Below are 25,198 nucleotides of genomic sequence, written 5' to 3'. Positions count from 1 at the left end.
AAAGGAAAAAAAATTACTTCTAGAAAACAGTCTGCAGAATTACCTGCAATGGCTCCAGCTGTAAGGAGATTAAGCCCTCCCACGTGGCCATTTTCATCAGCAAGCATCAGTTTACTATGAGCATAAACAGGAAAGTAGATTGCAGAAAAGGGAATGTCTCTGAGGAAACATGCTTTGGCACCCTGTCACACAGAAAACAGACATAATACAAATAAATTTTGCAAGTAAGGTTAAAATTGATACCCAGTAAGCAGCCTGCGCCCAGGAGGTACCAATTGTTTTGATCTACCAGGTAAAGAACACGAAAAATGTCTTAGGAAACAGAAGATGTAGGGTTGAACTTGAAAAAACAATGAACCACATGTAAGTTTCTAGAAGAAGGAAGATTCAAGGTTCATGTCTAATTCTGGTAAGCAATACATGGTACCAATCCTGCCATCGGTACCTAGGATAAACACCTTTTATGTTCGATGTGTCCCAATGTGATGAAGAAAGTGACAAAGCTCTGTCCTTACGTCTTGCTGACAACAACCCACAACCACGGAAGCAGCAAGGCAAGTCCTTGCATGCCATTTTTTCTACCAAACACAAAAGCACTACTAAAATATCAGTGAGGGCTGTAAGACCTCATACTGATCTCCACTGGTCGTCACCTGGTTGACTGCAGAAGCTGCACTGGAAGATCAACAAAAAGAGGGAAACTACCACGAAATGGGAGCCGTTTAGTAAGGGGAAAATGCAGGGAGACAAAGCTAGCAGCCTATGACAATACTGCAAGGAGTAGCTCCTGGCCACAAACTGGCTTAAAGAGTTCCTTAACAGAACCTTCCATGCTGTAAACACAGTGGAATACTCCTAATAAAATATACCTAATATTCTTCTTTCAGTAACTTCAGTCATCAGTCTGTTACAACTAAAACAACTCCTGTACAAAGCTCAAACAAGCCCTTATATGTTAAAAAAAAATCGCATTTGCAGACCGTGAAAGCATGCATATTACAAAACCACCACTCCCTGCCTAAACACCCAGCTGGTGTACACCAAGCCAGCAGCCTCCACACAGTGGACCCACCTGGGGGCAGTGGCCCAGCACTTTTATTAACAGACAGCACATTGTACGAACTCTACATGGCTTAAGCAGAAGACCTGATAAAGAGAAACTCGTTCTTTCAATATTTCTACACAGATACTTTATGCCCTAAAATGAGTTATTACAGTTATTGACAAATGATAATGTAATTCTAAAGAACGGCAGAATTTTTAGTAAGCTCAATTGTTTAATTGCTGCAAACAGAAGTGTAATTTTGTCCCATGTACCTAAACACCTGCAATCTTTAGGAAATGTAATGGTCATGAACTGAATTCAAAACACAAGCTTCAGCTCTAGAAGTAAATTTGCACGTTTTTATAGTGTTATTGCAGGTCTATGGACAAATCACATAAGCCCATGTTTTGTAAGTGCACAGCTAATATAACTGCTGAACTTACGTATCACCCCTTGCACTGGCAGCAGATAGAGGAAGAAATACTCTTCCTTGTTTAAGAAAACTAATAGCTTCTGCTCCATTACATCTGATCTGTAATGATGGTAGTAAGTATTCCTGCAGGGAAGGAATCTGTTGACTGGCATTCTGCTGAGGTACGGTACAGTACGGGCTTTTTTTAGTGGAATTTGTTATTGACAAATCCCACCACTTAACTTCTTAAAAATCTGAATCCCACTAAACTCCCCTACTGTTTCACTGCCATCAAATTATTAAGACAAAGAGAATACCCTGCTGCAAAAGATAACAATAGAGATAACAGAGATTCAAAATAAACATAAGGAAAACACAGAGGGAAAACTAAAGAAACTTTTCACAAAACCCCACCAAACGAAATGATCAGTGCCAGAAGCCAGCAGGTCTGCAATACAGGACTCCCTGTAGCTTGGCATAAAAGCCCGAAGGATAGAATGGGGGAGTATTTTTTGTATCCCACTGCCATTAATATAGAAGTGGGTTTTCTTCTGTTTTCCACTGTGGGGCTGCCCTGCAGGAAGAGATTGGTTTTAAATTCAAGAGGTATCTTTGTTTTTAACAGTTTTTGTTTCAGCAATGTAAAACTTCAGCATAAAACATAAAATGATGAAGCCACTCAAAGCAGAAATACATACCTTATAAAGACCAAGAAGGCCTAAATCTTTTATAACAGAGAGGGCACTGACTCTGGGTCCTGTAGTAATTTCTCCTGCCACCTGCAACCGAATCTTAACAATTTCCAGAGGATTAGTGAAGATGACCTGGGAAGCTCCTGCCTGCAAACCCAAAGAAAAAGAAAGTACATTGCATTACTAGAGCATGTGGTGACAGATTGGCAACTGCAAGGTGCTGAGTGCCTTCACTTCTCACTGCATTGGTTGATATTCTCATGTAAAAATATATGATAAGAGTTTTAATAAAGGACCTGTTTGGAAGTTAAAAGCCTCGAATCAAAAATCATAGGTTTGTACAAAAAAAAATTTTACATGTATATGTTTATAGTCCACAGAGGTGGATTAATTCAGTTTGTCTCCGCTTTCCTCCTTGATCACTTTCTAGAAGTAATGGCTGTGTTTAAAAGTCTATCAGATATTACACGAAATACTAAACTAAAATAATCATTAGACTTGTGCTCCTAGAGCACCAAACACATATAAAGAATACCTTATGTTTATTCAATAATAATGCATCGCCAATGTGTAGACATATTATTTGCATTTAGTGGTGATGCTGTTTAAAAGGTGAATTTGCATTTAATGGTGTAATTTTAAATTATTAGAAAAGACGTTTGGAATTTTGTTTGGCAGCCTTTAATTGTCCTAAGTGGAAACAAAATACAAAATTTAAATAGGAAGAGTAACATTTCAAGATATGATACCAGACAGAAACAGGAGTTGTATCTTTCTCGGAGCTGAGCACGACAGATTTTACATGCAGGGAACCCTGTTAGCAGTGCTGAAGGTCTGTCTTGCAAACCTCCGAGCCACAGTGTTGCAGAGCTGCTTCAGATTCTGCACTTTAACCAAAGACTTTCAAAGTAAGTTTCAGATTTGAGCAAGATTCAGTCTGACAGTTCAGTTTCAGGAGCATGTAAATCTACTTAAAAGACATGTTTAGGTTTCTCCCTGGTTTGCTGTAGGTACCACCGTTCACTTCTGGAGAAGTATGTGGTTCATCACAAAACAGCTGAATTTTACCAAGCTTTCTTTTTCCCCTCTTCCTATGCCACCTTTTTTCAGTTAAAAATTAAAACCACTTCCTTAAAATTTATAGGGTATAACCGCTTGAATACAGCCAACTTTTAAAGGCATTTCTTCCACAATCTAAAAGCTGCTCTTAGTCCTGATCTATTCCTCCAACCCATCACATTTTAGCAAAGGAAACAGATGCAGAACATCTGCAATTAAAGCTTTTTTGCCTTCTAAATCGCCCAGGAAATAAACACTCTTTGTGATGCTGGGTGGGGTGTGTGGTGTGTGTGTGAAGTGACATCAATAGTCTGCTGCAGCACCTCCTGGTCAGCACGCATGGTGTTCTCTGCTAATTGACTCAGAACTAATGAACATTAATCCTTTCTGCCTATAGCACAATCTTCCCCTCTCCAGCAGCAGGCAGAATGAACTTGAGATTAGCCTTGAAGCATGCTTTACAAGTTGGTAACTTGAATTATTCTAGACTTGAGGCACAAGAGCATTGCGAATCTCAGCAGCTCTTACTGAGCATGGCCAAGCACTTGGGTAGTATCTACGAGGGGGGGAGGCGGGGTGTGAAGCATCAAAACCTTCACTGACCAGGCATCCGATACCTCACTGAACCTTTACTGAGCACACTGCCATCCTTTTATTGCAAGCTCTGTTTATTACTTCACTCAATAATGACATTTAAAATCATCATTGTTATGGCTTTACTAAAGCACCTTGACCCAAACAGTGGGAGATCAACCCCTGCTTTTAATGATCTCCACTGTAGTAGTTACTGTCTTTTAACACTTCCCACTCAAATAATCTGTCTAGGTTGCTAATCTTCGTTTTACTCCCTCACTTCTTCACCTCTCTGAAAGAAAATCAAAGCCTACATTTTTGTGGACATTTACTGCAGCCATCAGGAAGATCACTAGAACTCCCAGGCCAGCCAAACAGATCCCATCCTCCCTGTTCCTTGGACTTGCTGCACGGTGTTTACTCAGATACCTGACACCACTTGTGTCCAAAGCCATCCTTCAGGCTCTCTACTTCTCACCTTTTCCTTCCCAGTTCATACACACCTATGTGGGCAAAACGGAATGGCTGTCTGCTAGGCAAAGTTCCAATCTAAATAAAATTTATAAAATTCACATCTGGCAATTGTTATTTTAAACAATAACCGGTCTTTTTGTTCATATTACATTAAACAGAAAACCAATTTCAAATGTTTATCATTTCCCTACATCATTGTTAAAAATAATTTTCGAAGATAAAACATTAAGCAGAATGCTCTTACTAAATAATACAATGTACCACACAAAAAATTCAAATAACTTTATATTTAGATGCTAAGCTAGAAATTCACTCCTAGATAATTACTAGCTACCTGCCTATTAAATATGCATCCTTTGTTTACCTATATATGTGAAATTCCATTTATTTTTTATGTTATAAATTAGCACATCCTACAGAGCAGCCAAAATAACTCTTTCTATTTGCCTAACACCCACCATAGAAACACAAATAGGCCAATTTGAAAACATTTCTATTTCCTACCCTGAATTCAATCTTCCTGCAATTAACATTCTCCTCTCTTAGGTGCACAACTGCCTACCTTTCTGTTAAAATCAGCAACATCCCTCTTCTGATATAGAAATGCAAAGAGAAGACTCTGAACACAACACATTTTTAGAAATTAGCAGCAATACTAACTATAAATGCAATGTTACAAATTGTATATGGTTAATACAGAATTATATATTATGACTATTAAAATATGACTTGATGATTGGGGATATTGACCAAAATAAAATATAAGGAAAACTCTAACATATGCTTATATTATCAGTAGAAAGTCATTTGAAATGCTCTTTGATTAACACTTAAAACACTGAGTAATTACAGTGTTGACAAACTTCTCAACCAGCAGCTTTCCCAAAAAGAGCTGTGACTGCCAAGATACACGGTTAAATACTCCCTATTAGCAATACGTGCTTCTATCCAAGTCTTGCCTTTTCTACCGTTAAACCTGCAGCTCAGCAAACTTTCCTGCACAGCAGTGATCCAGTTCACACGAGGAGGAGCACTGAATTCCGGGGAGCTGCCTGAATGGGTTGGGTCCTTGTACATATCACAAGTACAAATAAGAGAAGCATTGACTTTAACATAGAACATGTAACACAAGAAAACTCACTTTTAAAAAAATACACCATGAAAAAACAAATTTGAGGGTTGTTTTTTGTTTGTGTTTTCCTTTTAAGCAAAGGATCATTTCTCTATCTGACAAAGAATCTGTGATGCAGACAGCGCTGCCTGGGGAGCTGAGGAAGGGCACTCCCCAGAAGAGGATGCACAGGAGAATGACTCAAAGGATCTCCAAATAAAAATGAACGGGCAGCGTGCAGGGCTGCAATACAAATATCCACGCTTCTGTGCCAGTCATTGGCAATCGTCATCATTCTTTCTCAAAGTATCTTACTTCAGCTGTCAGCTAGGTATGTTAAATACACGCGCACATGTATATACACAGAGAGGTATACATTGCAGTCCTTGAATTTCTTTTGGAGAAGGTGCACTAAATCTAGATTTTCCCCCCATAAAAACCTCTCTTCACACATAAATTACAACAGACACTTTAAAAAAGGTTGACAAATTTGTTTCTGAATGGAGGTTATTCATACACATCAAAAATACCCGTAATAAAAGCTTCTACTTAACCTTAATGTCATGTAAAATAACTCTACAAGGAGCAAATAAAGGAACTAAATCTGACAGCAAAGGTTATGAGAGAAAAGATGTAGTTTGAGATCCCACAGCAAACGCCCCGTGACATGCCAAAGGCTAAAGGAAATACACAAATGACCTTGCAACATGAGACCTCTTGCCCTTTCCAATTCCACCCGAGAGGCATATGCTGCAGAGGGGGAGAGGCCTGTTTTGAGCCCTTCCTTCCTTCCTTTTCGAAACCACCACATCCTGGATCACAACTGTGTCCCACACAGGCAGCTAAAATAAGAAGTTACTTAAAACAGTCTGGTTTAAAAACATCAAAAGACCTTGCACTTCTTTCTCAAGGCAAAGCTGTCATTGTTCATGCACCTACAGTAATCTTACTGTCTCTTCTACTAAACAATAATGTTCTCCCTAACTTCAAATGTCTGCAACAGAGACCGACATAAAGCAGTGAAGTTTAATTCTGCTTCTAACTGTTGCTGTTTAAAGTATTATTAAAAAAGATCTTGAAGGAAAAGTAGTCTGACAGCTGTAATTCTGTATTTTTTTATTTATTAAATAAAAAGAGTAACATTTTGAATTATTTTTTTTAAAAAAAATACTTGACACGTTCCTATTTGCCTGATAAGCATATGTGTTTGTGTGTATGTATGTATATATGTAAAAATATGTATGAATATTATTTTACAAGTACATCAAAGTATTTAGACTGTTAGATTTAATATTTAAATATATAAAAGTTCTTTAATTGGTGGTAAATTTAGACCTCTAGGTGTATATATGTGCAAACACACACACACACACATCCTCCCACCCCCCACCCCAACTCCTAATCATCAGCAGATGCACTGCCTACACCTCCAAGGATTCTAGACCATTTCTGCGTGGCACCCCACATCCTCTTCCTCCCTGCAGCACAAATCGGAAACGTCTTTCTGATGAAACAGAATTCACCTATTCAAAATGCTAAGCACCATGCAAATCGCACTGATGGAAAGAATCCTTTTCTTCTTGTGTAACTCAGGAATTACAGCTTAAAATCACAGCATCTTTGTCTACTGTAACAGTACTTATGAATCATTTACATAACATTAGATGTCTACTTCAACACTGCTTCCCAGCTGAGGACGAACAGCTGCCCTGCAGCATCTTGCCCTTCACGATGTACTCACATGTGTCATGCGTGTAAGTTCCTTTGGGAAGCACTGTCCATATCAGGTATGCGCTCTCTCCTTCCCCAGCCGCTCTCGGGATACAGGCAGGCATTGCCAAAGCCTCACTCAGTCTCCCTGCAACTCAAAGCTAATGGTAGCTGAAAACTCCAAAGGCAAGAATGCAGGCTAATCACTGAATTACAATGAAATGTAATTCAATTAATTACAGTAACAGTAGGGAAAGAAACTGTTTGCTCTGAACATGCATCAGTGTGGGTAGTGCTGTTGATGATTAACAAACCAGCATACTCTCTGGAAGGTAGGAAGATGGGATATCAGTTTCATCCACCAGGGACCACAGCCCTCTCATTGACGGGTATGACATGAGCACTCTTAACCAGGCTGTCCCACATAGCTCTTCTGCAGTTTTCACACACAGTTTGGGAGCAGCTGGGAATAGTGGGCTCTGGCAGAGCAGACCCTGTACTTCCCAGTGCCATTTACGCTGCCCAGTGGCTAGCAGGTAGGTTTCACGGAGCACAGGGCACAGGCTGCCCACAGGAGGTCCCTTCCCTGCAGCAAGGAAGGAACCACAGCAGACCAGCAGCAGACCAGCAGCTGACCATACGCAGAGGCTGCTGTGTGGGGCAGTGTCTTTGTTGACAGACACAAGAATGAGACATTTCCTCTCACTGGGAACGGGAGTTTATTCCATCAGTTTATAAGAGCTGAGAATAATTGGGGCCTGAGAGGTAAGGTTCTGGCCAAAGAGATCCAGTCTCTTGAAGTTACTGTTTCTGGAGAAGGCACATGGCTGTGGGCAGCCCCTCTGCTGGATGGCAGAGCACTTCTCGCAGACACGCCAGAGCTGAGGACACTGAACAGCCTAGACAGGTTCTCTTGAATCACTACTGTATTAATGTCAAAAGGTTTCACCTGTCCTCACGGGTGGGTCTTAGAAGACCATAACACCATACGTAGGCTTTGCTATGGCACTGCCATCCAGGGAGGAGAATTTGCTAGGTCTGCTGCAGCCTCTCGCAAGCTGCCTCCTCTTCCTCACAAGAATTTTTTTGGTTCCCGGTTGAGGACTGTGGCATGCATGGCGTGCTTCTGTACGGCTCCCAAGGGGGTGGGCCTTCAAAGATCAGGAAGGCCTCTGCTGTAAGCTCTATAAAACGGCTGAAAATATGGCTTCCTCATCTTGCTCATCCACTACCAGTTCCATGCCAGAAATGGTGAAAAAGTGAATTGTTCCTGTTAATCAGGAGAATGTTCAACACTAAACACAGGCAAGTGATGGTCAGAGACAGTAATAAGTACATCTCTGAGAACTACATACGGGCATGATGCTGTTTCTTCTGATATTATGACAAGGTAAAAAGCATGTTTTGAATTTATCCTATATTTATAGTGTCCTATTAGCAAAATATTTAAGTGTCAAACAATAAAGAAAAGCCACAAAGAACCAAGTTACCCAAACCCATGTGCTGAAATAATTTTTATATATATAAAACCCAAAGAGTCCCACAGTAAACCATCATTTTGTACCAACAGAGAGAGAAGGAACAGAACAAAGGAAAAATGAAGAAAGATAGCATCACCCAAACAGATAGTCTTGTATGACCCTGCATGTAGAAACAGACAGAGCTCACTTGTGGCACTTCCCTGGATGTAACTGTTAGTTAGGTCTCATAATATTTTGTAGAAAAACAGTACACAACGAACACCAGAAGTGCGAAGACCAACACGATTTCCAAGCAAGTCAACATAGAAAAGAGCTGTCACAATGAGGATGAAAAGGACCAACAATGAGAAAAAGAAACACTAATATAGCAACTTGCTACTGCTTCACTCAACTGATACTTTCAGACTTCTAGAACACATTGTATAGGCTTAGTAATAAAGATTCTGGTATTTAGGAAGAAGTGAAATTGCTAAGTGGAACTGAGCAGCAGTACAGACAGAAAAGTCATCAACTGGTAAGATATCAGATGATCCAGAGGAGGCTACAAAGAAGTTAACATCCCTGAGATTGCTCAACTGTGGCCAACTCCTCTCCTACAAAAGCTAACTTTGTTTAAAATCCTCCCAGATTGAGTGAGGTAAGTACTACTCTGAAAAAGGAGATGATAGTATCAGGTAAAACAGACAGCTAGAAGAAAGGTCTGTGTTTGGACAGATTATAAATCTGCTCAGCTTCACAGAAACATCTGAATTTCTGAAAGCTTACCTGAAACTCAGATTTCTCCTCCATTTTTGCATGTTCACTACAGTAAGACAATAAAGTTATTTTGAAAAAGGAGTACCTACCAAGAAGTGGAAAAGCCCCTAACGTAGATGGAATTTAATATTATACGTTTCAGTACAAAAGAATGTAAAATAATAAAACTGATTATCAGATGTTTGATTTTAATTATGAACTTGTAAGAACAACATAGAGAAAAACACTAATGAATTATATTCACCTCTGTTACAAATGACCTGTATGTGCTTTCTGTGTTATTGAGCTTTCCAGAAAAAAGGTTAGTTTTTTGCTAGCTATACATCACAGCTGCTTTCTCACATTTCTCAGAAAATAAACTTTGTACACTGACAGGTGAAGACTCAAGCATGTACTAGGCTGCCAAATGCAATCAGGCAGAACTATAAGCAGCCTCCCTTCAGGGCTGCTTCTTTGAATTAAAAGTTTGCAGAGGTCAACAACCTTTCTGCCCCAGGTTTTGTTGTAAGCTGGGGAGGTTTTATACCAGCCTGTCAGCCTACTCAACTGGAAGTTATTAGTGTTCTCTGCTACAAAAGAAACCTAACTCAAGCCTTAAATGTTTTATAGGGTTAAACAACTGTTGGGAATCCCACAAATGAAATTAGCCAATGTGCAAACCCAAAAGAAATCCATCAATATCAATTCAACCCACTTAAGAGATTGCCAAGAGATCCACTGAATTACAGATCTCAATCTCAGCCAAAATAAGATTTGTTTTTAAACTGTATTTATATGATGGATATAGTTAGTGTTTGGTCACGTAGCTACATTTTATACAAAGTCATTTGAACAGAAAATTCACTCATATCTGTTACCTGAATGTTACCTCATTCAGTTTTTCCACAATTTCACAACCAGAAAAATTTCACATATAGCAAGTTGAGTACATTTCTTTTCCTTCTTAAAATCTTCAGCAAGAAATATTTTTCAGACTGTTCTAGCTTTCCCCCCGCCCCAAAAGAAGCTCAAACATGATCACTATAATCCCTTCCCAAGGAGTACCTGTATCTTTCCAAACTAACCACAAACTAAACCAACACAAGCAAAAGTATGGAAAGGGAGAAAAGGCACCCTCTCCTTAGCCTTTTGTGAATAAAACCACCGCTGAAACTGACAAGTCAGAAACTGGGCCAAAATAAGTTGTTCAAGCATGTAATTCCAAGGGAACTCAACTCTGAAGTATGCAAAGCTTTCCAAACAGAAAAAAGTACTTTTTTTTTTTATTTTTGTGACTGGGAGAAAAAAAGAACAGTTCTGTTCAAATTGACAAAGCACACCCATTAACTGTCATTCCAACTATACCGCACACGACTGAGAATCAATTTTTCCTAGGAATATAGGATGGATACTTACACAGCCTCCAGCAAGGACCTCTGCAGGGAGTGGAATGGAACCATCTTTCTTAGTAAATTTGTCTCTGACAAAGTCATTAACCTAATAAAGACACAATACATTACACACAATTTTAAGTTATTTTTCCTCCTTAATAACATATATCAAGTATATCTGTAACCATACATATTAGAGTGGTTGTAAGTGGTCATCTTTCACACATTTTAGGAAATAAATCCTGTGTATGTTAACAAACAAAAGGATGCCAGGGGAAAAAAAAAAAAAGATACGTACAGTCAGCTTAATAGCCTTTTCTGGAGCAACACCTATCAGCTGTGGTAACAAGCCTATAGAAACAAAGACATCATAAGGCAACATTATCTTCCTAATAGAGAAACTAGTATTTTGTAAGAGCTCTACTGAAATGCCTTTCTGCACATGGGATATGCTTTAAGATGGATAGCATTTAAGTATGTGATGCTGCCATATTCATACCCATATAATTTTATATTAAGATCTCTGCCGAAAATGGCAATTAGAACTGTGACCAAATCTGCCTTCCACAGCCAAGTCAAGTCCGACACTGTTGCTGTACAGAAGGAGAGAAAAAAAAAAAAAGAAAAAAAAAAAAGGTAAGGACTGAACATATACCTTGGATATGTGTACTACATAAGAGTTTGTTTGACTTTTTTAGCCCCTTAATACCATTTTCCCATAAAGCTTACAACCACTTTTTAAAATAGGATAGTAATTGTGAGATATACACATGACTGTTAAATTACCAACTCACTTCTACTTGAATAACTAACCTGACTTTTCCAAAGGCTCCAGCCAACTAAGGATATAAAGGATTTTTTCTTGTTCAGTCCAACATGGTAGCATGAACTTTTTAAAACCCTATTACTATTAAGTATATTCTTTATCTCACCAAGAGGAAGCATTAGTGGACAGAAACTGATTTTGAAAATGCCCTTGCTCCTGGAAAATAGCTGCTATCAAAATGAACTGCCATTTGACAAAAGCACATACACTTTTCTAGGAACTAATAGGTTTAAGAAAAAAAAAAAAAAATCAGTAGATGGCAGTCTTAACTTTCTAACATACAAGATTATAACAGCATCTGTTATTTTTAAACCCATTTTCTCCACAATCATTTTGGCACATGTACAGATTATAAAACTTAAAAGGTTTATTTTTATTAGAAGTGGGTCATTTCCTAATGTTATTCCATGGTTATGGAATATCAGTTTGTCACAAGTATTTGCCAGTTAACTAATGAAAAATCCCACGCCAATTATATCAGCTATCAGATTACAGCAACAAAACTGTATTGATGCAGCTTTCCACCACCCATGAAGGGAAAAGAACAGCTAAAAATTCATTAAAAATTCTCAAAGTACTCAACCTGCAGAATTTTTGTATTACTTCCTAAAAGGAAGCTCAGAGCAAACGTAGCTAAAGTAATGCTGCGGTTAATACATGCGGTGTAGCGTTTTCTTCCAACATAGTACTTTCTGTGTGACGTACAGACTTACTATGCTGAGGAAAGGTAGTTATTAAATACAAAGAAAGGTTGACAAGAACAAAAGGAAGTGCTGCCCTCCCAACCTGGATTTCTGATCTACCATGAGAAGAAAATCCACCTCTGCAGAGCCTACACTTTAAAAACCCAAAACTGCCAGACAAAACACCAGAAGACAAACACCCACACACACACTTTTATGCAGCTGAACTCACTGGGCACACATATTTGGTGTGCCAGAGAACCTGCAACCCTGCTTGATCTAGTGAGGGACTTTAGAAGATACTTCACTAGTTCTGAAGTTGGATGCCAGGATTCAAAAGTGTTAAATTTACTTGACCAAAAAATGGAAGTTCTTATTTAAAAATATGAACTTTCCAGGATGCATTAAGTTCTATTTTTTTAAAACTGCAGTAAACAACTACATTGTACAACTTACAATTGTACGTTGTAGTTATTACAATACAATTAGGATAATCCAGCTCAGGAATATAAAAACCCAGTAACAGACCCACAGTCGACTCCATAAATGTTTCTGTTGTTTAGTTTAATACACTCCCACAGACCATCTAATTCTACGAGTCCAAGACCTCAGTCACACACTGACCATTAACTGTAACATTTTCGAAACAAGAACTTCCTGTGCTAAACAACCTTAAAGGCAATTATTAAACAGACTATTAAAAGTTTAACAAACTGACACTCTGTCAAACAAGTCCATTCAACTCATCAATAAAATAATTCTTGATTTTAAAGTGTTTGAGAAAGGTTAGAAAACAAAAATATAAATAACATTCAGTTTTAGAAGCTGCTGTGCAAAACCATGTGGTTGTGGGGAAGGTGGGCAAGAAAAGAAAAAAACCAGTACTGTAAAGCAGCACTGTAGAAACAGTCTCATAACATAAGGAATATTTTCTCTCATGAGATTTAACAACAAGAAAGGAAAACAATTGACCAGTAAAATGTAATTTATAGAGATTACAGCTGTTTCATTAATATTTTCACTGACATATTCCTCCCTCACTCACACAGCAAAATCCTGCAAGATTACAAAAAACTCTTTAGCCTGAATCCACAGACTTCTACATGCAAAAACTTCTCAGATACTGTCCTTAAGGGACACTGCCCAGTATCTTCATTGACAGAACACATTGCAAAGTGGAAAAAAAGGCTGTGATCATCACAACAGTGATTTTTGCTCCAACTAAAAACAAAAAACAAAAAACAAAAAACGTGTCAATTAATAAATACCTTACTGATGCTTATGACAATTCTGCACTTTATTCAGTTATGTGAATGACAATTAAAAATAGAGAATTCAACTAAATATCAATTTCAGAGGACTGGCTAGCCTCTGGAAATAATGTAAGTCACCTTACTGATGTCATAAAAACTCTTCCAGAATCTTTTCCTAAGCTAAAACAAGACATGAGATAGCTTTCAGTATGATATAACTGATAAGAAGTTGCTTTGAATTCTTAGCCTGTATTTTAGGTAAGTTTTTTTATTTTTTTCAATCACAACTTTTACTAGTTCTACTGTTGATATTTTAAAGTAAAATAGAGCAACATAATACAACAGCAAGTTGCAATTCCTTTTTCACAGGGTAAAATCATAAAACAAGTCCAACTGCCTGCAAAAGTATGAGGCATAAGATCTGGCATCCAATTTATAAGTACATTTCAGAATGACTGTCTTTTGTCTCTTAAAAAAAATAATGCAGTAAAAAAGATCTTTATTCCTTAGATACTAATCTGCTCTGGATGTTTGCCCCCAGTTTGTGAGATAACAATCATGTGCACGAAACTCACACCCCAGAAATTAGGACTTTAAAAAAACTAACCAGCAAGGAACAAATCACTGACAACAAAAAAATGCCCAGTTTTTCCGAGAAATTTTTTATGATGAACAGTGCTCAAGGGAAGCATACTGAGCTCTATAACAGAAGTAAAATTGTACATGATATCAAGTTTCCTGGTTTTCCCATAAGAAACTAGCTGTTGAGGTTATTTAAGAAAAAAAAAAAAAAGGCAGAAAATCCCTGACTTATCTATTTTTTATTCGCTTACCTCTGTAAAGACCAAAAAAGCCTTCAAAACGCAAAACCTTTTTAAAACAGTCAAAGCTGTTTTTATACATCAACTCTCCTACGACTGAGCCAGAGGAGCGCTGATTCTGCATACGAGTTTTCACCAGGTCTATGGGATATACCGCAGTAGCACCAACAGCTGTAAAAAAACATCTGCAGTATTATTTCTGCAACATCATTGTTGGTGTAATATATAACTATTATGACGATTTTCTACAATGTTTATTTAAACACAAAGTATATATAAGCTGGTAAGATCTTTGATATGTTGGAAGAAAGAAAGGACAATACTGAAAGCGTAGAAAAAGGTCTCAAAGAGAATGGATTACACTATTATATAAAACAAGGTATGTAAAACAAAGAAAACCATTCCGAATTACCAGTAAGGAAATCTGTTACTGGAGGAGAGTTTCGGGGGAATGTGGAGAGATACTAGAACAGAAGCAGTAAGAAAAGAAAGAGAATGGCACAACCAAAAGTGGTTCCATCCTCCAATTCAATGTATAACAAAAAATGCACATTAGATAAGACCAAGTAGTCTGGAAAGACAGTGTTCAACTAATCCACGCTGGAAAACAGAAACCAGAAATATTACTCACCTCCCGCAACTGAGCCCAGAGTGAACCTGTAAGCTGACTCAGCGACCTGGAGCCAGACAGGCCTGCCTAACTCTTCAAAAGATTGCTGTGTGAGGAAAACAAAAGAAAAAAGAAAAAAAAGAAGCTTGAAAATCTGCATGGGAAAACAAAGATGCCTGTGAATTCACTTCTATAGCGTTACAGAAAGAATGTGATAAAAAGTGGTAGCTTTATGTTAAAACTGAGAAAAAAACAAACCAGAATTACTATGTAACTTCCGTTACACCAAATGAATGAAGTGCATGTTTCAAATACTCCTTCCAGAAAATATTCTTCCTTGCATATTCCTAGCATAACTGAAACAACTATGGTCAAGCAAAAGTAGACAGAAACTCAAATCACCTTTGCTACTTTCCATTCTGTTGCCTTTGAATTTGTAAGGCATGGAACCCCCTTTTGGCTCAAATAAAATTCAGTATCCCAAAAGCAATTCAGTATCTCGCAGACAGCATCTATCAGCATGGGATATATTTTAAGATTATATATACACATTACTACATAGCATAAATACAACATTTCCAATCTTCAAAAAAAGCAAAAGGTCAATTACTCCCAAAACTGTTCTCCACAAAACTTTTTCAGGCAGTTGGTAACTTCAGATACAAAGATACACCACCATATATGTATGTGTTCTAAATAAATACAAGTCTGCAGAGAAAATAATTGCAACGACTCATAATCATATTATTAGATGGTTATTAGAAACAAGGTAACTAATAAACAAGATGTAAGCGTTCACAAACTTGCACTATAAAGTATGCAAGATGGGCCAAATTTTCTTCCAAATATAACTAAGGGGATTAAAGAAGATTTTTTCTATGCAGTATAACTTGTCTGGGCTATGTAAGTGGCCAAGACAGTAACTGTTACATTCCATATTAAAGCAGATACTAAAGTCCATCTCCCAAACACAAACTTTTCTTAAAAGCACCCTGTATCACTAGCAGATGTGCTCCAGACAGCACAGCTGGAGTATATGCGGATCTCAGACTGCTACAGGAATCTTTGCTCTGATGCACATTATCAATTCTTACAAAGATCACTGCATGCACATTTCAGAGCTAACTCACCAAGTTATTTACTTAATATATACAACTTAATTACGTTACATTCAGCTTACTCAAGTTCTGAAAACTGGAATATCCACAGAAAGACAGCATGTACCTCAGTGTAAGCTACTCTGTTTGGACTGGTATTACATTGGACGTGCAAAAAGCTGCCTTTATTGCATACTGTTACACTGTACGCACACATTGTAGGACAAAAGCTTATGAGACTAAGATGGAAACATTACCTGTAAAAAAACATGAATTATATTTTTATACAGTTTTCCCACAAAATAAAAAGATACAGCTACCACCATTTCCTTCCACAAGGTATTTTCCTCCCCCAGCAATATAGAGAACAACAGAGAAATTCCAGGTAGCACCAAAATTACAAACTGCACATGTAGACTAGCACAAAAAAGCATAAATCAAACATACTGTCCTTACAAACAAATAGCAGCAATAAATCTGAAGAATGTCCTCACTATTCTCAAAATACTAAACTTTCCTATCTAAAAAAAAACCCCAAAAATATATCACAATAGAAACAAAATAGCCACAGAAATAAATTTGAACATACAGAGCGATTTCTTTTGATTCATGTAAATAAAAGACATGTGCAATACTAATACCCCAAAAAGGCTTAGATGCAGGACTGGTTCTTCATTCCACAAAATTTCTCTCCTGTTTTAGCACACCTGCTTCCTTTTAGCTGTTTTAAGGTTATTCTTTTTCTTCTAAGCTCCACACAATCCTCAGCAAAATCCATCATCACATTCAGACATTAATCTTAATGAATACATAGCTGGATGTTAAAAATCAAATTCTTTCTGAAGGAAATGTCAATTTTATATTATTAAATAAGTGTTCACAAAGTTTGCAATTTACTTGTGTGTTCAGATGGGTATGTAAATGAATGTAATTAATGCTATAGCTTTCAAGTCATGAATATTTATAAACAGAAAATTACTGTAGCTGTCATCCCCATAGGATAATTCAGCTGCTAGGCTTTAAGAAAATCTTACACAATGAAAAAAATTGACAATAAAGTAAACATGGTTGAAAGCAGGCTAATTTCCATTTCCACCAAATCTACATAGAGTGAATTTAGGTAAAAATTTAATTTTCCTTTAACAAGGAATTTTAAAATCATATAAAAGTTATTACAGACTTAGTTTCATTTTCCAGGGACAGTAGAACCTCGCTAAGATGACATCTCTGTTTTCCACAAAGGGATATCTTCCATTTTGTCAATACAATTAAATAAGTAACATAAGGTTCACTTAGGATAAGATCTAGTAAAAGACTTCTCCTTATAAATCAAAGAACACTAGGTTATTTTCCTTTTTGCTGTCCTCTCAATACAGAATGTAGACTAGGATGAAAATACAATATATTACTCCAAGAGCGTGAAAAGAGTATATTCTGTTCTAGTGATGCATGACACTTATCTGAGCTCATTTTCTAACAATGCCAAGCTACAAAGGTAATTCTGAAGTGTCAAACAAAACAAGTCAGTATTGTGTCTACTCAGAAAGGTGAGTACAAACACATTGATTTCATTAAAACCAAAGTTGGCAGTTAGGCATGTAATTACAAAACTTCATCAAAAATATTTTTTAATCTGGATAAACATTGTATACATTTCTGCATCAATCCATTCTGTCATTCTTGTCATCAGGAATCCACAGGAAGACTCTTACCACTAAGTAGGTTTTGGACACTTATCTCATTGGCTCAGGTATGTCTAATTGCCTAAGGACAAGACAGTGGTAACATTAAGGACAGACCAGACACTGCATTTCAGACCAATTTGTATGAAAGAGAACTGAATGATCAAATCCACCTGTAATAACAGTAACCAAAATACACTCAAAGTCTCATTGCGGAAGACTTGCTATATTCCGAATAGGACAATTTTTCAACCATAGCAGTTGAGCTAATGCAAGACTTCCCTGTCACAATACGTGTTCTAGACTTTGTATTGGATGTAACTGTTTCAAGGAACCTTTCTGCAGAGCACATATAAAGCAAGCTGAGAAATAAAAAGGCTTTATAAACAAAAGCTTTCATTTTCAGATAGAGCCCTGGGACCCTTCCTGCACTGGCAAATACAGAACATTGGTGTGGTGAACAAGGCACCGGTGATTTTGCCACTGCACTGTCTCTTTATCTCAGACCACCCTGCAGCAGAACTATCTGTCACTGGCATCACCAGGGTAGAGAATCTCAATTCCATTGTATGGGAGACAGCACAGTTTGGAATGGCTGACAAAGGTATTGCTGCAGCTGCATGTCCTCCTGCCCCAACAGCCCAGGTGGCTGAGCTACTTGGGAATCAGTTGCTGAATCACTGCAATTCAGGACCAGAATTTTAACACAACTCATCACCAGCATCAGATGGACAAAAATGCTGAGCTGCAAGATGTGGCCGTTCAGCAGCTGATTCCTAAGAAGATCAGCTGTCTGTGTACCAAGCGAGGTGTGGGAAGCTGGAGCAGACACCAGCTCAAGCCAGGCTATGCCCACTTGGCAGTGACAGCTCTCACGTGTCTTGGTAGGCACCCCATAAACCCTTAGCACAGACTGAGAGAGAACTGGAGCTGTTCAGACATTGTAAGAAAATGTGAACCTTCAGGATGAAAAATTACATTTATCTACTGGAGCACACAAAGATGGATTTAATCAGAACTATGGGATATGCTCATACAGGATCTTAAGACTTATATTCTACTTCCCTTCGTATATTACAGAGGGAAAGGGGATATAGAGACATCCTTGGAGAAAAATGCACTGCTTCAGATGAACACCATTGTATTTTCTTGTAAAGCTTACTCAAGAATGTACAGCTTTGTGTGGAACTGCATTTCTCATTAAGTTCCAGCAGTAAAAATAAGTAAAAGATTGTGCATTAGAAACTTTCAAGATCAGATCCTGGGGTTTTGTTTTGCATAATAAACACTGATGTGCAACCAGTCTATATATTTTATGATTACGCAACCATGTAATTCGTGGTATGTATGCACATCTTCTCTTCTGAATCTGCTGTGTAACTGTTTCAAGGATTTTCTTGAGCGCATTATTATCTTTACATTATTAACAGTTGAGTTAATTCCCCCTGAACTACTCTTGTGAGAGCAGTCATCTACAAAAGGCTTCAAAAAAAGTATTTCCCTAGAATATCTCTGCAATGGAATGGACTAGAATAGAATATTTCTATTAGCAGCACAGCAGATGCCCCATTATATTGCAAGCTTTAATATCAACAGCACTTCAGATTCAAACTTAGATGAAGGTTAAGGTAAAATTTAATTCACAGCTTAGCTAGCATTAGACAGATCTGCCTGCAAAAGGAAACCTCTCAGATTATATGTTGAAACAAAAATAGCATGAAGATAAGCTGCCAAAACCTAGATGCATTTTCAACACAAACTTGAAAGATACACTGCTGGAGGTGAACAGTACGGTACCCAGTTAACTGTGGTGGAAAGTCTAAATATAAGCTAAACACATGCATAATATTTGGTCCTAAATCTTATAGTTCTTACAGTTGTACAAAGAGTCACTGCAGTAAGAAACAACTTACATTCAAAATCCTACCGCATGGGCTGGGAGTCTTATGCTGTACTATACATGTGTATGTTTAATAAGGCAACTATGATAAAAGCAAAGCTAGCAAACATGAATGTAAAATAAAGGTCTGGTGAAATAGAGGGTTAACATTCTACACCAATATTTTTCATCAGTCCCAACAAATCTGAATTCCCGTTCTACTGCCTAGGTCAGATAGCCAACAACTACTGCACAATTTAGTGATCACTTTAGATAAACGGTTACGCCAATCATTCATGCCTTTTTTAAAAAAAGAACACATTTGTAAGACTTGCATTTAAGAGTCATATTTTTTACTATCTGTATCGGGTTTGCATGGCAAGGTTTTTGTTGCAGGCGCTGGCTACAGGGGCGGCTTCTGTGAGACGATGCCAGAAGCTTCCCCAGTGTCTCCAAGCTGGCTCCAAGACAGACCTGCACTGGCTGAGGCTGAGTCCTTCAGCAACAGTAGTAGCACCTCTGGGACAGCATATTTAAGGGGGTGAAAAAAGAGTTGCTGTGCAACAGCAGTTGCAGCTGGAGAGAGGAGTGAGACTATGGGAGAGCAGCAACTCTGCAGACACCCAAGATCAGTGCAGGAGGAGGAGCAGGAGGGGCTCCAGGCACCAGAGCAGAGCTTACCCGGCAGCCCCTGGTGAAGACCATGGTGAGGCAGGCTGTGCCCCTGCAGCCCATCAAGGTCCATGGTGGAGCAGATATCCACCTGCAGCCCATTGAGAACCTCAAGCCAGAGCAGGTGGATGCCTGAAGGAGGCTGTGACCTCCTGGGAAGCCCACGCTGCAGCAGGGTTGCTGGCAGGACCTGTGACGCCATGGGGGACCCACGCTGGAGCAGTCTGTTCCTGAATGACTGCACCCATGGAAGGGACCCAGGCTGGAGCAGCTCATGATGCAGCCCATGGGAAGAAGTCACATTGGAGAAGTTCATGGAGAACTATTTCCCACAGGAGGGACCCCACACTGGAGCAGGAGAGGAGTGTGAGGAGCCCTCCCTGATGAACTGACCACAGCCCCATTCCTCATCCCCTTGTGCTGCTGGGGGGAGGAGGCAGAGAAATCAGGAGTGAAGTTGAGCCTGGGAAGAAGCAGCGGGGGAGGTCTTTTAAGGTTTAGGGTTTATTTTCTTTTTATCCTACTCTGATTTTGACTGGTAATAAATTAAACTAATTTCCCCAAGTTGAGTCTGTTTTGCCAGTGATGGTAACTGCTGAGTCATCTCCCTGTGCTTATCTCGACCCACAAAGCCTCTTGTTATATTTTCTCTCCCCTACCCAGCTGAGGAGGGGAGCGATAAAGCAGCTTTGGTGGGCACCTGGCATCCAGCCAGGGTCAACCCACCACAATATCTAAAAATAGTTTTGTAGTTACAGAGTTACTTAGTGAAGTAAAATGCATTTTCAGGAGTGAATAAATATATTCACAGTAAGGAATCCAAGTATCTATACCTGCTCATCTCTTAAACAGACCATCCTTCAATAGGACACCTAACATCTTGTTTAGACACAATAGTTGGCCCCGCTTCTACCCTTATAGCTACACATACAGCAAGTTGCACTTGTTAGGAACCTGTTTAAAGTGTATTTTTCATATGCAAATACATGTAAACATTCATTTCAACAATTTTATCCTGCTTCTACCTACCTGCCTCTGGAGTTCTGCCAAGTTGTAAGGTAATGCACCTTCAGCCAACGGTGCTATTCTCTCAATATCTGCCAAAGTTAAGCGCCTTTACACAAGGCGGAGAGAAGCAAATTACTGTTAGATAAAACATCAAGCATATTCAATACAGTATTCCTGGCCACATCCCACAGAATACATCCTGAGTTTAAAAAAAAAAACACCTGCCATATTTGAATGCACATCTAAGAAGTCTGCTACGCTGCAATAAAGAATGCTTAGAGTTAGAAGGGCTTTCTCTTCTTGTGGCTTGCAAACGGAGATAAAGGGAGCTTGGATTATTCAGAAGCAAGTTCTTGATTACTAGTAATAAGAGATATAATAAATCAATTAAATAATTTCTAAGTAATTCCTACCTAAGATTTCACATGTGTTAAAGACCTATGCAAAGCATCATCAATACAAGTGTTAATAATACCAGTGTATTGCAGCCTTTTGGGACTACTGCAATGTATGTTTCTATTTTATATGTATACCTACAATACACTTGATATACACAATTCACTTACAAAACCCATGCATACAGCAAAGCTAAGTTACATTGAATAAATTACTGTAATGGAATAAAATGGAACAAAAATTTTCTTAAAATTAAGATGAAAATTAGTAGTTTTCACAGAGAAAATAGCAAAATAATGATTGTAAAATTATAAAATTAATCATTATGTTACCCAGTAACATTGTATAAATCTGCAAGTTGGTAGAGAATATCTATTTCCAGTGGTGTAACTTGTCCAAAGTGGATTGCAGAGTGGGCAAATTCCTCTGGATTTAAAAGGGAAAGAGAAATAAAGCAATTGTGTTATTTGTCAAATTTCCTCTTTAAATGCTCACAAGTAACTTTAATATCATAAAAATAAAATCTATCACCAAGAAGCAAAATCCATAATGCAAAGGGAAAAGATATCTTTAGAACATCTATCTCAAAACAGGCCTTTGCAACGCAGAGCAAGTCTGACTTCACAGCTGATTTACAGCAAGATTTCAAAATCAACAAAAATCCTCCTATTATCAAGCTTAATAAAACCACACCCACAACTTGTGATTCTTGTTTCTGAAGTTCTGCAAAACAGAACAGAACAGAGTAACGGTCCATTATTCACAGCTTTAAGGGCAACTGACTCATCTATTGCTATCATGTGCAGATTTCTTTCTCTGCTAGCTCAGAATGACCCCAAGCTTAGGTATTCATCTAGCCAAATTATATGACATGTTCATAACATAACTGGCAACTTAAAATAAACAAGTCTGAGCAGTGAAAACACAGTAGCTTTTTTTCACAACACACATCCAAGCTAGATGTATTTATGCATCTGTACCAATAAACACTGCTAGGCAACTTGTTAGCACAATTTGGAGGATAAGGACAGGCATTTTATGCTTACCTTTAGAGTCAAAGGTATGCAGAGCACATGAAGTTTAGCCAAATAAAGAAGCCAGGGGGTAAGAAACTTTGCATGCTTTTTACCACACATAGGCTTGGCTGGTCCCATACATACAGGTAATAAAATTGGTGATAAAATCTGTCATAAAATCACTACAGAAGCAATCCACGCATGCCTGTGGCAAGACTGAAATATGGCAAACTTTCGTATGCACAGGGATCAGCTATGTCCTAACAGACATAAACCATATATAAAACCACTCAGATAAGTAAGCACTAAGAAGTTACAAACTATTACAAATTTTCTAAAAAGGATTTAATCATGGATAAAGTAATTAGAGCTGAAATGTGGAGATTACTGATGATGGATTTTGAAATTAACCCATTCTATCACATTCCCTAGGAACTTCCTATCTCTAAGCAACCATGCATCCCTTTCAAGGAGCTGTAAACTTCTCAGTAATATACTGAATTGCAGTTATCCATTCAAACTAATAAGGCCAACACAGCTCTTGCCAGAATCCCAGTTCTTCTCCTTAATGAGCTAGCTGAAAATCATTACTTACCAGTGAGGATGAAAATCACCCTTTAAACACTTTCACAGTGGCCCTAACCTTGCATACTACTGCAGCTTCTGACTTGCCCCAACACATATGCAACACCAGATTACAAACTGGACAGAACTAAAAAAAATAATAAAATGTAGGAAATATACTTTACCTTTTGTGACTTCAACATCTTTTCTTGTACCTGCTATATTACTGTATATCTTCCTAACAAGATCCATGTTATTCAAAAGGGCATTAAATGCATTGAAATAGGAGAAGCTGACCTGATGTGAAACAGTTCCACCAGCTACCTTTAAAAATTAAATGAATGCAGTTAAGTGCCTTAAGCCCTATTACAACATCTTATTACAAATTACAGAAACATCCATTTGGGCAAATAAGGAAAGAATTAAAGATCTTTCTATTCCTGTAATTTAAAGGTATTTTTAATAGAAACATGAAGGGAGAATTATTAGACAGGATAATATTTTTTGGTAAAAATCAAACATTAGGAAACTATCTGGAAATAATCATGTAAGTAGATTATTATTCAATTTATCTGATACACACACTAAATGCGTCAACTGAGTATTTTTCCAATACTCTGTTTCTAATAGAGAAATGCATGTAAATGCTACTTTAAAGGCACTGACTTCTTGCATTTCATACAGCACTGACCATTTATTTCAAACTCTAAATTAGGTACTACAAATTTTATGGAAGATAGTATGCCTTATTAGTTAGGCAAGGCAAGATTTATAGGTAAAATAGCATGACAAAAGTTTCTGCTTTATATTTTATATAACTTTCATTCTTATATACATTTTATACTATATACTTCTAGTTTATAACTTTTATATCATTACTTCACCTACAGATCTTGCCAGACTACCACAGCTGTAACCATCCTACCACTACAATCTACATACTGATTTTCCAAATTCTGATCTGAGAAAGAATGCAGATGTATATAAAAGGACAAAACTAAGTAGTCACTACCTTTTGAGATCTGTCACATATTAAACTATGAAAATTAGATGCTTTTTTCCCAAACTAATTTTTTCCTGCACCAAGTACAGCTTGCCCCGCTTTAGTGGAAAGCATAACAGACTTTCAGACTGTTTCCAAGAGCACTTCAGGCATGTTAACCAGACTACCAAACTTTTCCACTGCTGCAGCCAAGGACTACTGCCATGTTTCACCCTGGCCACTCTGTTATGAAGGTGATAATCTCTAGCGCTAAGGCAGTGATAAACAGGTAGGAGAAGACAAAGTGGGAGAGAAGTAGTAACATCTTAAAATGTTACAGCTATTAAACGCTGAAATTCAAGGACTTTTCTTTACACTTACTGAAACTAAATTTTCTTCCACAAATGGAGTTAGCATATGCGAGCGAAGGGTAACCATGATGTCACTGAAGTCCAGACCAGTTATCATACCACTTTTATTTTTGTCCTTCAATGCAAAGGCTTGTCTTGCATGTTCTGACTGCAGCTCCTACAATGAATATTCAGAAATGGCAGGTTAGAAGCAAATTCTGTAACTCACTGTTCAAAAAGCTCTCACTAATCTCATATTCTTACAGCATGCCTCAATACAGCTGTGCATGCAGACCACAGCACAACTGCAATTTAAACTTAAAGGCCAGCTCAAATAAAACACGAAGCTGCATACCGATTCTATCCACAGATTCATTCCTCTGTCAAAGAAAAGCCTCAATTCAACTGTATGGAAATATGCACTTTTACCAAATGATCTGAGAAATAAACTTCACGTACCCATGTCCTGTCTACTATCTATTCCTTTATTAAATACTTAACTGCTAGAGAAACTTCTGATATTGATCTTAAAGACTCAAAGTGAGCTGATCTCTTACACATCCAAGATGAAATATGACTGGACTGTTATAAACTAACTCATTGAAAATAAACAGGAGGACAGTGAAAATTACATAATATAGATTTAGATTGCCCCCAACAGCTACCTCCCATAATG

The 25,198-nt window shown here is 37.9% G+C and overlaps 1 protein-coding gene across 2 annotated transcripts in view; it reads right to left on the bottom strand.

Annotated features, from left to right (window-relative positions):
- SLC25A12 (solute carrier family 25 member 12) overlaps nt 1-25,198 on the bottom strand; it is a 51,802-nt gene that overhangs the window by 3,792 nt on the left and 22,812 nt on the right. For both annotated transcript variants that reach the window (XM_056348898.1, XM_056348899.1), the window contains exons 6-15: nt 24,554-24,700; nt 23,376-23,514; nt 21,943-22,036; nt 21,236-21,320; nt 14,898-14,982; nt 14,279-14,437; nt 10,982-11,034; nt 10,709-10,789; nt 2,156-2,296; nt 44-182 (exon numbers count right to left, since the gene is read on the bottom strand). In XM_056348898.1, the coding sequence (XP_056204873.1) occupies nt 44-182; nt 2,156-2,296; nt 10,709-10,789; nt 10,982-11,034; nt 14,279-14,437; nt 14,898-14,982; nt 21,236-21,320; nt 21,943-22,036; nt 23,376-23,514; nt 24,554-24,700 (1,123 nt within the window). The remainder of the gene's footprint in view (nt 1-43; nt 183-2,155; nt 2,297-10,708; nt 10,790-10,981; nt 11,035-14,278; nt 14,438-14,897; nt 14,983-21,235; nt 21,321-21,942; nt 22,037-23,375; nt 23,515-24,553; nt 24,701-25,198) is intronic.

Source organism: Falco biarmicus, chromosome 8 (genome assembly GCF_023638135.1).
Source record: "Falco biarmicus isolate bFalBia1 chromosome 8, bFalBia1.pri, whole genome shotgun sequence".
Lineage (NCBI taxonomy): Eukaryota > Metazoa > Chordata > Aves > Falconiformes > Falconidae > Falco > Falco biarmicus.
Note: the sequence above shows the minus strand (reverse complement) of the source record. Positions and strands in the feature narration are given on the sequence as shown.